Source organism: Centropristis striata, chromosome 9, assembly GCF_030273125.1.
Source record: "Centropristis striata isolate RG_2023a ecotype Rhode Island chromosome 9, C.striata_1.0, whole genome shotgun sequence".
NCBI classification, from domain to species: domain Eukaryota; kingdom Metazoa; phylum Chordata; class Actinopteri; order Perciformes; family Serranidae; genus Centropristis; species Centropristis striata.
In genome coordinates, this window is record NC_081525.1 from 10,470,434 (window position 1) to 10,482,713 (window position 12,280).

The window sequence follows — 12,280 nt, forward strand, 5'->3', positions numbered from 1 at the left end:
CCAAGCAATATAAACCAGAAGAAATATATATATTTAAATATATTTAATTTAAGTAAAAGTAAGTAATTTAAACAAGAGGAGTTATAAAAATTAGGAATAATATATACAATATATACCGACTCAACAGTTGCAGAATGGAATTTATTTTTTTATTACTTGCATTATGTTTGAATACCAGCTGGGCAAACCATTGTCTGAATATCCAAATATTAGTTATTATTAATTATTAATCCCCAGTTACAAATTATAAATCTGATTATTTTCCTACATGATTGTCTTTCTCGAGGTCACAGATTAACTTCCTTCCTTCGGCATGAGATCAGATATTGTTTTTTTATTTAACTCTTTGGGGAAATGCAGGTGTTGCAGCAGCTCAAGTGCAGAGTAAAACAGGTTAAGACAATAAATAAAAATAGAACAATAAGACAACAACAAAGACAAATCTAGTATTGCGAGCCAAATTAGTTGCAGTGAAATGAGGTAGCAAGCAGTGAGACTTTATTTTTTTGCAACTGAGCATTTATAATAAAAAGATTATCTGCCTTTTATTAACTCATTGCTCATTGAAGTTTGAGTGCAGCAACTACATGCTGATGCTTTTTATTTTCAATAATAATAATTAATGTTTTAACCAATGTCTCCTCGCCTCACACTAACCTGTAGACTAATCTTTATTCCTTTCTGGGATCAACGACTTCATTCTGAGTTGATTCATAGTTTAATATTATTTTTTTATTTTCTCCCCCCAGGCTCCGTCTCTGGAGGACTTCAGCCACCTGCCCCCCGAGCAGAGGAGGAAGAGGCTGCAGCAGAGGATCGACGAGCTCGGCAAAGAGCTGCAGAAAGAGATGGATCAGAGGTAGGACCACACACAGGAGATGAGAGTCAGGCTTTTAACCGGAGGGTCACCGGTTCGAATCCCAGAACTCAAGGACAGAAGTGCCCTTGAGCAAGGCACCTAACCCCCCACTGCTCCTGGCATGGTGTGTTCACTGGTGTGTAAAGGATCGATTAAATATACTGTTGCTGACATTACTATTATTATTACTATATACTGTAATATACTACTATTATTATTATTATTATACCGGCCTTATTTATTATTATTATTATTACTATTATTATATATTTATATATTATATATCTTATTTTTTTTATTTTTTTTATTTTATTTTATATTGTTACTATTTATCATTACATATTATATATTATATACTGTACTATTATTATTATTATATACCGTCTAGTCACTATAGCATTGTTGCCATCATATCATCAGTATAATTACCATCATCTTGCCAATCTACCAACTGATCTGTTTTTTTTTACTTCTTAAGTGTCCTTGTTGTATTCTGGTTTTTTTTTTCTGTTGTTGTATTTATTTATGCTACCTCGGTATTTTATTCTATTGTATTTTATTGTACTTGAATACCGGACTGCTGTGACAACCGAATTTCCCTTCGGGGATGTATAAAGTAATCTATCTATCTATCTATCTATCTATCTAAATGCAGAAGACTAATTAACTGCTCGCTGTTTCTGTGTGTGTGTGCAGAACTTGATCTTTAATCTTTAATCTTTGTGTGGTCACCGTGTCCCATCAGCTCCTCTGCGTGTCTGTTCTGTGTCTTTCAGAGACGCCCTGAACAAGATGAAGGACGTGTACGAGAAGAACCCACAGATGGGCGACCCCAGCAGCCTGCAGCCCAAAATATCAGAGACCATCTGTAACATGGAGAAGCTGCGCTCGGAAATCCACAAAAACGAGGTACGCAAGGGAAAAGGTTTAGATTCAGGTTTAGGTCTGTAACAGTGGGTGATAAAGACACAGCCCAAACTCTAAAAACCACAAACATTTAAGTGGAGATAATCAACTCCACGATATGTAAAAAGAGCTGAAATACTAACTAAAGGGCTGCAGCTAAAAACACTAGATTTAAGCACGTCCAGGGATTATTTCAGCACTCTAACCTTAAATTCACACTGCAGGCCTTAATACTCAATTTGGATTTTTTGCTCAGATCTGATTTTCACATTATTTTTGAAATGTGGCCTATATCAGACTCCAGTGTGAACTGATAACAGCTCCGAACTGACCCACAGAGGAGCAACATTTTAAACTTTGCCTTATAAGAATGGTGTGTCTCCTTTGAGACGCGGGGTGAGTTTATGTGTGTGTGTCTGTGGAGTGGACGAGAGAGAGCGACCATTGATATGCAGAAAGAGAGGAGAGAAAACAGGTCGGCAGGAAGGAGTAAAAGTGGTCACTTAAGCAGTAAATGTGCAGTTATATGTTAATGCAGCCTGCACCTTCTCACCACCAGGTGGAGCTCCCATGTATTGTTTCCTATCTCTTGTTAAAAGTGAATGGGGTTAACCCACATTGTTGAAGCCATTACACCGATTTATGTTTTACCCACCATATGGCTGAAATGATTAAGATGATGATGATGCCATGATGATGTCAGTGGGGGTGTTAACTTTATATGTAGATGTCACCTGAGCACTGGTAGGTGTGTTTGGGCTACAGAGTGGAAGGGCAAGCAATTTTCAACCACATTTTGAGACAAAGCGGGTTCTTTCTGTTAAAATATGAGTTTTATTAATTTTTCTGTTACTATTAATCAATAAAAGAACAAATTATTGTGGCACAAAGAAAGAATGCGCGTTGACTTACTGACCGCTCCTACACACATCACACGTCTCCCCTGGGCTCTCTGACCAGGGGAGACGAGATTGACATAAAAGTCAGATGAAACATGTCGTTCAGACTGAGGTCGCATTGGAAAACATCAGATATGTATCCGATTTAGGACCACATTACATATGAAAGGGGCCTGGAGCAGATTTGAAAAAATCTGATTTGTGCTGTTCAGATTGTCATAAAAGAATCTGATCTGAGTCACATATGAGCAAAAAAAATCAGATTTGGATCACATTTGCCTGCAGTGTGAACGTAGCCTTAGTTTGACTCTGTTTCCTCTCTGTGTCTCTGTGTGGACAGACCTGGCTCTCTGAGGTGGAGGGGAAGCAGAGCTCCAGAGGAGACCGGAGACACAGCGCTGACAACCACCACCACACTCCTCAGGGCAGAGAGAGGTAAAATCCCAGCAAAACACTAAAACACATACAGGGTCATCTGAATACATTAGAATATATGGAAAAGTCCATTTCCAGTAGTTCAAGTCAAACAGCCCCAACTAAGTGTTGAGTCATATAGATGGACATACTTTTCAAAGGGCAACATTTCCAGATTAAACATACTTTTTAATTAATAAATAATACTAATAAATGGGTCTTTTGTAATATTACTTTTTTTTGACACACTGAATTAATGCAGTTTTGCAACATATTCCAGCCAACATGCATTTTCATCCATAGTTATAATTTTCTGTCACTCTGCTGTTCTACATCAGTAAAGTGAAGCAGCAGTGCTGTATTTAATGTATTTAATGACATTCTCCTGCTGTGTGTTCAGTCCTGAGGGCAGCTACACAGATGACACCAGTCAGGAGCACCACCCGCCTCACCACCGCTCCACCCCGCCACAGCCCGGCCCGCCCAACCCCGACCCCCACGAGTTTGACGACGAGTTCGACGATGACGACCCGCTGCCTGTTATTGGACACTGCAAGGCGCTCTACTCCTTCGATGGTACACACAAAAAAAACATTTAAAACCTGAAAAATCTGAAGTTTGATCCTTTTCATTCTGCCAGTATATCCAGCATCACCTCACCTATGTGACCCGATAATTATCTTTCCGCAAATAAAAGAAAATCTCAGAAGTATTTTGTGTTTGTTTGTTTGACTCTCAGGTCAGAACGAGGGGACGCTGGTGATGGCAGAAGACGAGGTAATGCTTCTTATATCTTATGTATTATTATCTTTCATTCTGTATTCCTCTATCTGTGATTTATTTTGACTTAATTCTAAAAACCCAGTCCTGATGCTGGAAATGTCTATTAATCTGCCCAACAAAAGCACCATTTCCTCCTCTGAACCCCCAAACACATGTTGTCTTTAAAATATTGTCATAAATACACCGGTTATTGGAGAGAAAAAAATGTTTAAAAAAAACAGGCATTATCATCTGAATTTGAACTTTCCGACAGTCCTTGAATGGATCATAGGTTATCAAAGTTTCCCTTAGAAAAATAATCGAACAAAGCTTAAAATGTTGATATTTGTGTCAGAATCTCTTTATTCTACATGAGTCATTTAAAATAAAGCGTCTGCACTAACCAGATCCTGTTAAAAACATTAAATTCTGCTCCTCAGAGACACTGAAGACATGATTGATGCTGCTGAGACCAACGGTCACGTGACAAATATTCACTGAAAATCTATTTACACAGAGCAGAGAGGAGAGGACAGGAGATGCTGGAAACATGACAATACTTACCTTATGTGGAGGGACTATTTTTCCCCATTATTCATGACACAAGTGTGTTGTATAAACATATAACTCCAATTTATTCCAATTTATAAAAAGTAATTTATCAGAGAAATTGAACTTTTTTTATCTCTTTTTTTCTGGTTTCTGTTATTCTAACTGTGTTATTCTGCACAAAGACATGTTTGGGTTGTTCCCACTTCTAGCCATGATTGTGCTGATTCCATAGAGCTGCAGGACTTCTAGATTCATAGAGATTTTATATATTGAAGTGAAATACAAGGACACAGTGAAACAGCTCGTTGGGGTTCAGTGAATCTCCAGATCTTAATTTAAAAGCGACACGTCTTTTCCTCTGCAGGTGCTGTACATCATCGAGGAGGATAAAGGTGACGGGTGGACGCGGGCGAGGAAGCAGAGCGGCGAGGAGGGCTACGTCCCCACCTCCTACGTAGAAATCACCATGGAGAGAAACAGCAAAGGTGCTGTGACCTACATCTGAAGCTCACTCTGTCCTCTGTCTGTCCTCCTCCGCTCTCTGTGCCCACAAATAACACCACACATGGAAAAAAAAGACAGCATCTCATCACCTGCATGGACACTCATCTGTTGTCTGTCTGTCCTCCTGTTTGTCCCTCTAACCCTGTAATCACTCTTCATGTCTGTGTGACGTTGAGGTGAGTGTCTGAGACGAACCGGGACTTTTATATGTCGTATACGAGACATTTCTGTGTTTAAAAGTGTCTCCACTGCTGTTTTGAGCCTCACGTTCAGGCTGCACCACTTCTTATCGATCAAAGTGTTTTAAGTTTTATGTAATATATTAGAAACAATTTATTTTTAATTATTAAGATGTTTCTTTACTTTCTCTTTTTGTTTGTTTGAAACTGATTTTAAACTCTTTGGAGTCAAAGATGTTCTGATTTCATTTGTTTTTATTTCTGTGTGTGTGTGTGTGTGTGTGTGTGTGTGTGTGTGTGTGTGTGTGTGTGTGTGTGTGTGTGTGTGTGTGTGTGTGTGTGTGTGTGTGTGTGTGTGTGTGTGTGTGTGTGTGTGTGTGTGTGTGTGTGTGTGTGTGTGTGTGTGTGTGTGTGTGTGTGTGTGTCACCTGTGCCATCACACTAAAGGTGGGAATAGTTTTCAGTATGATTCAGTTACAGGAGTTTCAGCTCATTCCTCAGGCTCGTTCCAGCCTTTTTGATATTTTGTGATCTGAATGTTTTAAAGGATAAATCTGGTGTTTTTCATTATTTCTATTTATTGTCAACAAATGTCATAAAAAGACCAAATAATCAGGTAGTTTCCTCCCCCGTCTGTGGGTCATACGGGTTTAAAAACTGGCCACAAGTATTTAGTTTCATTTCTAAAACAGCTGGTTATTGTAGTTTTTTGAAAACATAACTAAACCTGCAGTAACTAATGCATTTATTGGACTATTTTAGCTGCAATCAGTACACTTTTTTGGTGCTCTTGTGCAGCAGTTTGCAAAGTTTTTTGGCTTGTACAATCAAACAGAACGCGAGGGAACTGAATGCTGCAGGTTTTTATAAATCAAAAATGTGTAATTTCACATCTATTCAGAATAATATTATCAAAACAAACCGTGCAAAATAAGAAAGTGTTTCCCAGGGAATACCAGAGCATCCACACATGAATAAAACAACCCGGTTGTTATGACCATATCTGTGTGCAAAATTTTTAAAATCCAAGTGTACTGGGGTCGACTGCAACCATGAGTAATTCAGTTAGTTTTAATGCTGTCCACATTGGAATATTTCATTAATTGTTTTTGACACAAAGCAGCCTGAGTGCTGCACAAAAAGTTCTGCGATGAAGGCAAAAACAAGCTGCAATGCAGAAATATGCGAATTAAAATAAAAAATGAAAAGTTTTTATTGCAGTTTCAGCACTTAAACAATCATATTTACATTTATGCCTGCTGTGTGTTCTATTTTAAAATAACAAACCAACAACAAAAATAATATTATTTATAATAAATATAATTTAGTTATATTAGTTTATCATAATTATGTCTTTTTTTTCCTCTCATACTTATTAATCACATTAATAGGTTCTTGTTGTTTTTTGGTCTTTTTATGATATTTTTCAACAATAAAGAAGAAGAGTTCTTTCATTCTAAAATCATAAAGTTGTGAGATTAAAGAGAAGTGCTGTCAGTGTGAACCAGGGTTCTGTTTTACAGGTTTTATAGTGAAAATCTTTCTTTTGAATCTTGTATTTGATGTTTTCTTTGGTCATTGTTTGAGTCTCTGATTAAATAACAGCTCTGACCGTTAGTTTCCTCTGGTGTCCGTCACACAATAATCAAAGGGTTGACTGGAAGTGTTGCAAATATTTATCAGATCTTACACAGTTATAATATGTTAATATAATATAATAATTACTGGTATGAATGTGTTTAAAGGAGAGGCTGCCAAAAGGTTTTTTCCTTCCTTTTCCTGCTCTGAATCACAATCCTTCCTTTTATTTACTTTATCATTATTACTTATTATCAGACATAAGACACTTTATTAGGCACAATCATTCCAGAAACAACCAGATAACAACAAGATAATAAAAACAATAACAGACAACACAACTAATTAAACAAAATTAAATCAAATAAATAAAAGTGGAGTTTTGCACGTAGAGTCTGTTTTGCAGAAGAATTAAATTAATTAAGATGATATAATTATAATTAATATTAAAGTCCATAATCCAGTCCTGGATCCAGGACAATCCTTTTTTTTTGCCTTTCTTTTTAAATATAAAAAGTTCTACTATTTTTAAGCTTTTTTTATGCAGTCTGATATCTGAAAAAACAGATAACAAGAAAGAAAAAAACTGAAAACACCTTATTTAAAAATTAATTAAAATAAAATAAAATAATAAAGGTTTCGTATTGCATGAACAGTAGGGTCAATATTACAGCATAATTAAAATAAATATGATGAAATAAATAAACATTAAAAAGGCCCAAAATCAAGTCACAGCAGGGCGTCAGGAGAGTCTTTTATATAAGGTCTATTTTGATGTTTTTTAATGCAGTTTGGCGCCTTATTTAGATTCAAAATATATTTTTTAAAAATCTCATTATGATTCTATTTATTTCCATCGTGGCTGCAAGTTACAGTCCACTTTTTAAAAAGTTAATTAGTCATTCTCTCCGTATGAACAGCTGTCTCTTGTTAAACTAAAAATCTCCTCTGTGTGTGTGTGTGTGTGTGTGTGTGTGTGTGTGTGTGTGTGCGTGCGTGTGTGTGTGTGTTGTAGTAACTGTCTCTCTCCTCTGTGTGACTGCAGGTTCCTGAGGGCTGCAGGGTGGCCGGGCGATTTGATTGGCTGGTGGAGGGCTCACGCTGATTGCTGATTATTGGTGGTGGGAAGGGTGAAACGAGAGAGAGAGAGAGGGAGGGAAGGCAGGTCTGCATGTCTGCATGCTCACATATCCATAATAATAATAATAATAATAATAATAATAATCAGCATCTGGGTTACAGCAGGAAGAGTCAAAGACCTTTAAAGCCAAAAACAGGCGCTAATATCGTTTAATATTTTAACTATAAGTGTTAGCAGCTGGAGAAGTCCCACCCTGACGTGCAGAAACGTGAAAAAAAGTTGCAAACAAACACATTTATTTATGACTTCTCAGTGTTATAAGCAGCATTTAGCACCGAAGTGTTTGCAAGTTAAACAGTTTGCAGGAGATTTTTGGCAACTTTTTAGTCACTCATCACGCTCCTACGCTGCTCGTGAAATATTCTTTATAGCTGCAAAAGTTAACAGGTGCATCTCAATAAATAAGAATATCATAGAAAAGTTTATGTCAGTAATTCATGTCAGTAAGCAATTCAAAAAGTGGAAATAACACATTATATAGATCCATCAACGCAGTATGAAACATTTCATGTCTTCATTTATTTAATTTCTTCTAATTATAATTATGGCTTACATTTAATGAAGACCTAAAATTTAATGTCTCCAAAAAATTGTAATATTACAATAGACCAATTTTATAGACAAATATAATGATAACAAAAATAGCTCATAATAGTTTAATTGAAGAGCTGATATCTAGACATTTTCCATGGTCGTCTTTAAATTCATTATCAAGAAAACCATGTTAAATGTCTAGATATCAGCTCCTAAATTAAACCCTTATGAGCTATTTTTGTTGTTATCATTATATTTGTCCAAACAAATGTACCTTTAGTTGTACCAGGCATTAAAATGAACAAGAATTTGAAGAAAACAAGGGTCTAATAACTTTTTCCATGGCTGTATTTGTGTTACATATTCTGTGAAACGCTACACGTGCAAACTTTTCCTCCAGACTTCTGATGCGGCTCCTCGTGAGAGAAAAAAACAGTTGATTAAGGGTTCATCGCCTCTTTAAAAATCAGTTGTGCTTGCAGTATATTTGCTGCCACTAACAATGAGTCATCATCATCATCATCATCATTATCTGTGCTCTGTTGGTGATGTCTGCCTGCCTGCCTGAGCCACTCTGCTCCTCATGCCTGCCTTCACCTTCACACAGCTGCATGACTTAACGTCTTAAACATGATTTTTTTAACATGCAACTTTGCGTGTGTGTTTGTGTGTTTGTGTGTGTGTGCGTGTGTGTGTGTGTGTGCGCACAGCTGTGGCCGAGTCATGTGTTGAATGCCGCGTCATGGAAGTCCAGCATGATTTTGTTGTTGTGCATTTGAATGTTACTCATCAGGCAGGAGAAACAGAAAACAGGACCCCTTCTCTCCCTCTCTCTTTTCCTTTTTTTCCTCTCCTTTTCCTCCTGGGCTGTAATACCACCAGTCGACCAGCAGATGGCAGCCTTTCCTCGCCCAAAAACCTCTTCTCAATAACACCAAAACATAAAAAAGGAGGCTCTTCCGGTGTGTTTGCAGTCAGACTCTGCCTTAAAACTTCACGTCGTTTTACTGTGGAGGGATTATTCCACTCATATCTGGATGTGTCTGCTCTACAAGCCTGACTACATCTCCCATCAGCCACCTTGGGGACTCTCGACTACATCTCCATTTAAAAGATACAAAAAAGAAGAAAAAAAAATCCATTTTAATCAGTTGTATTTGTGAATGTGCCGACACACGCAAGCACGTATCCACGTCATGTACACACGTTTATAGGCGATATAAACGTGTGTGCGTGTGTGTGTCACATGTAGTTTTAACCATTGAATGATTTGTACATATTAACATCTTTTTTAATGTCATGCTGAATGTGTTTCCATGTTGATTGTTTTTAGGGTTTTCATTGTTTGTTTGATCATGAGAGACAACAAGGTTTGAATTGAACTGATGCACTTTGCCCTGAAGTACTACAGCGTTTGGATCTGATTTAAATGAACGAGTTATTAATGAATGAGAGGATGAATGTGAGCTTTCTGGATGACCACTGTGTAGCAGCGAGTAAAGAAAGAAAAAAAAAAAAACAGCTCTTTTTCCCTCCTGATAGTTTTTATACTGGTTTTTATATGACCAACTTTTGTTTTTGCATGATTTTCTAGAATTAAATTCATCTGGTGATTGTTTTATTTTTCACTGTTTCTCTTCAGTAGACTAACAACTAAACTACACGTCTGAAGTAGAGTTTGATCTGGTGGCGACGCCTCGGCTGTCGTCTGAAGCTGTGAAATGTACAGAAAGATGCTGTCGCTGTTACTTGAACTTCGGCAACGTTTCTCCACATTTTCCCTCCTGTCTGCGACCACATGATGTAGAAAAAATAACAGGATTATAAAAGGAAACTTTCTCAAAATAATGACTTTGTATCTTTTGAGAAAGTGTTCTGTATTTTGAGAAAGTTTATTTTGAAAAAAATATTTTTTCTTTAGTTTCTTTTCGTTTCTTTTATTTTGAAAAAAAAAGTTTTTTCTTTAATTTGAAGTTTTTTTCTTTATTTAATTTTATTTTTTTATTTTATTTAATTTTTTTATTTTTAATTAATTTTCTTAATTTTAAACTTTTTTTTAATTTATTTTGAGTTATTTTCTTTATTCTAGTAAGTTTTTTCTTAATTTTGAGAAACTTTTTCTTTAATTGAAGGTAAGTCTTTTTTTGATAAAGTTCTCAAAATATTTGGAGAAAAATTTTCTTAATTCTAAGATTTTTTTAAAAATGATTCAAAAAAATATTATTTTTAAAATACTAAGTCATTTTTTTTGAGAATGTTTCATTAGTTCCAGATTTTTGTCATTATTTTAAGATGCTGACAATTTAAAACAAAATTCAAACCAGGATCTTTTTTTTTTTTTCATCACAATTTTTCCTCTATTTTTGTCTTTTACGGGCAGAGATTAGCTTCCATACAACCCATTAAATCCCATTTCCTTTCATTTATTTTTGAATGTTTAATCTATAAAATTAAAATTTAAATGGTGAATAAGGCCTATCGAAGGTTTCTAACAGCTCGATGTCTTCCAATGTTGTTTTCATTCAACAAAGACCCAAAGACTTTCAGTTAACGCTATGAACAAGATGAAAGGCAACACAGTTTTTAGATTTTTATTGCTAAATGACTTCTGAAAAAATAAACCGATCGCACCAGTTTCAGCACTAAAATCAGTAGAACCTGCTTGTAGTTGTGAATGTGAAGATAAAGGCAGCGACCTCCTGCTCAATTAGTGTTTCTGTTGCTTTTACTAACAGACGGAGCGTACTGTCCCTTTAATCAAACAATACATGATGTCAGTAGAAACGCAGCAGCTTTAAAATCCACCAAATGTCCCATTAACAGTTAATTTTTAAAACCTTATAAAAACTGTGAGCTAAGCATTATAAAAGCCACTGTGCTGTAATTCTGAATATTATGCAAAAACATAACGAAGCAGCTTTGAGGTGTTTAAATATGATAAAGTTCTCATACAAAGAGCTTCTTCTACATTCCTGTTGTTTATAAACTCATGTTTGTCCTGTGGAAACTTTGTACAGATTCTCCAGCAATTCTTTTTTTTTTTATCATCATCATCCAGTCACAGTAAATAATAAAACAGCAGCAGGTACAGCAGGTGATTCTGCAGGATATTTAATGTGTTTTTACCACGTTGTATATGTTGTAATAACCAATGGCAGTACTTCTTCTCCTCCTCCTCTCCATATTGTTGTGCACATCTTTTTACTTTGAATGTTGTCAGACACTTTGTGAACAAAATGCTTTTGGGTTTTGTTTTTTTCTTCTTCTTCTTCTTCTTCTTCCGAGATATTGTTCTAATAAAATAAGCAGCGATGAAAAGTGGATTTGTTGTTTCTGTGATCAGTGCAGGAAGCAGCCTTGTGCATCACTCGTGGCATTTATGGCTTTTTAATTTTTAGTTTTTCAATAACTTTGGCAAAGGTGTTCTCACCATTGAAAAAATGTTTTCTTTTAAGGTCGACAAAAACACACCGTTTATTGTAGATAGAAACTGTAAAAACAGGCATTAACGTCTGAATTTGAACTTTCCGCCGGTCCTTGAACGGATCATAGGTTTATGAAAGTGTTTATAAAAGTAAACAAAACAAAGCTTTAAATGTTGATATTAGTCTCAAATCTCTTTATTCTACATGTGTCATTCAAAATAAAGCGTTGGCACTAACCAGATCCTGTTAAAAACATTAAATTCTGCTCCTCAGAGACACTGTGAAGACATGATTGATTCTCTTGAGACCAACGGTCACGTGACAAATATTCACTGAAAATCTGTTTACACAGAGCAGAGAGGAGAGGACAGGGGTGGCAGGAAACATGACATGTACATGGATACACAATTTATTTTCCAACATTTATATAAATTCCATTTTATAACAATTTTTGAAAAAGTTTATCAGAGAAATTCAACTTGTTTTTTTTTTTAAGTTTTTTTTTAACAATTTTCTAACAGTGGTAT

At 35.8% G+C, this 12,280-nt stretch overlaps 1 protein-coding gene across 2 annotated transcripts in view; it reads left to right on the forward strand.

The window, feature by feature from the left end:
- fnbp1l (formin binding protein 1-like) overlaps positions 1 to 11,649 on the forward strand; it is an 82,109-nt gene extending 70,460 nt beyond the window's left edge. The window contains exons 10-16 of one of the 2 annotated variants that reach the window (XM_059342044.1): positions 750 to 859; positions 1,636 to 1,768; positions 3,005 to 3,099; positions 3,479 to 3,654; positions 3,818 to 3,855; positions 4,757 to 4,877; positions 7,699 to 11,649. In XM_059342044.1, the coding sequence (XP_059198027.1) occupies positions 750 to 859; positions 1,636 to 1,768; positions 3,005 to 3,099; positions 3,479 to 3,654; positions 3,818 to 3,855; positions 4,757 to 4,877; positions 7,699 to 7,706 (681 nt within the window). In that variant the 3' untranslated portion in view covers positions 7,707 to 11,649. Of the gene's footprint in view, positions 1 to 749; positions 860 to 1,635; positions 1,769 to 3,004; positions 3,100 to 3,478; positions 3,655 to 3,817; positions 3,856 to 4,756; positions 7,648 to 7,698 lie in introns of those variants that run through there. The other variant, XM_059342043.1, reaches the window with a different exon arrangement.
- Positions 11,650 to 12,280: the final 631 nt, after the last annotated feature.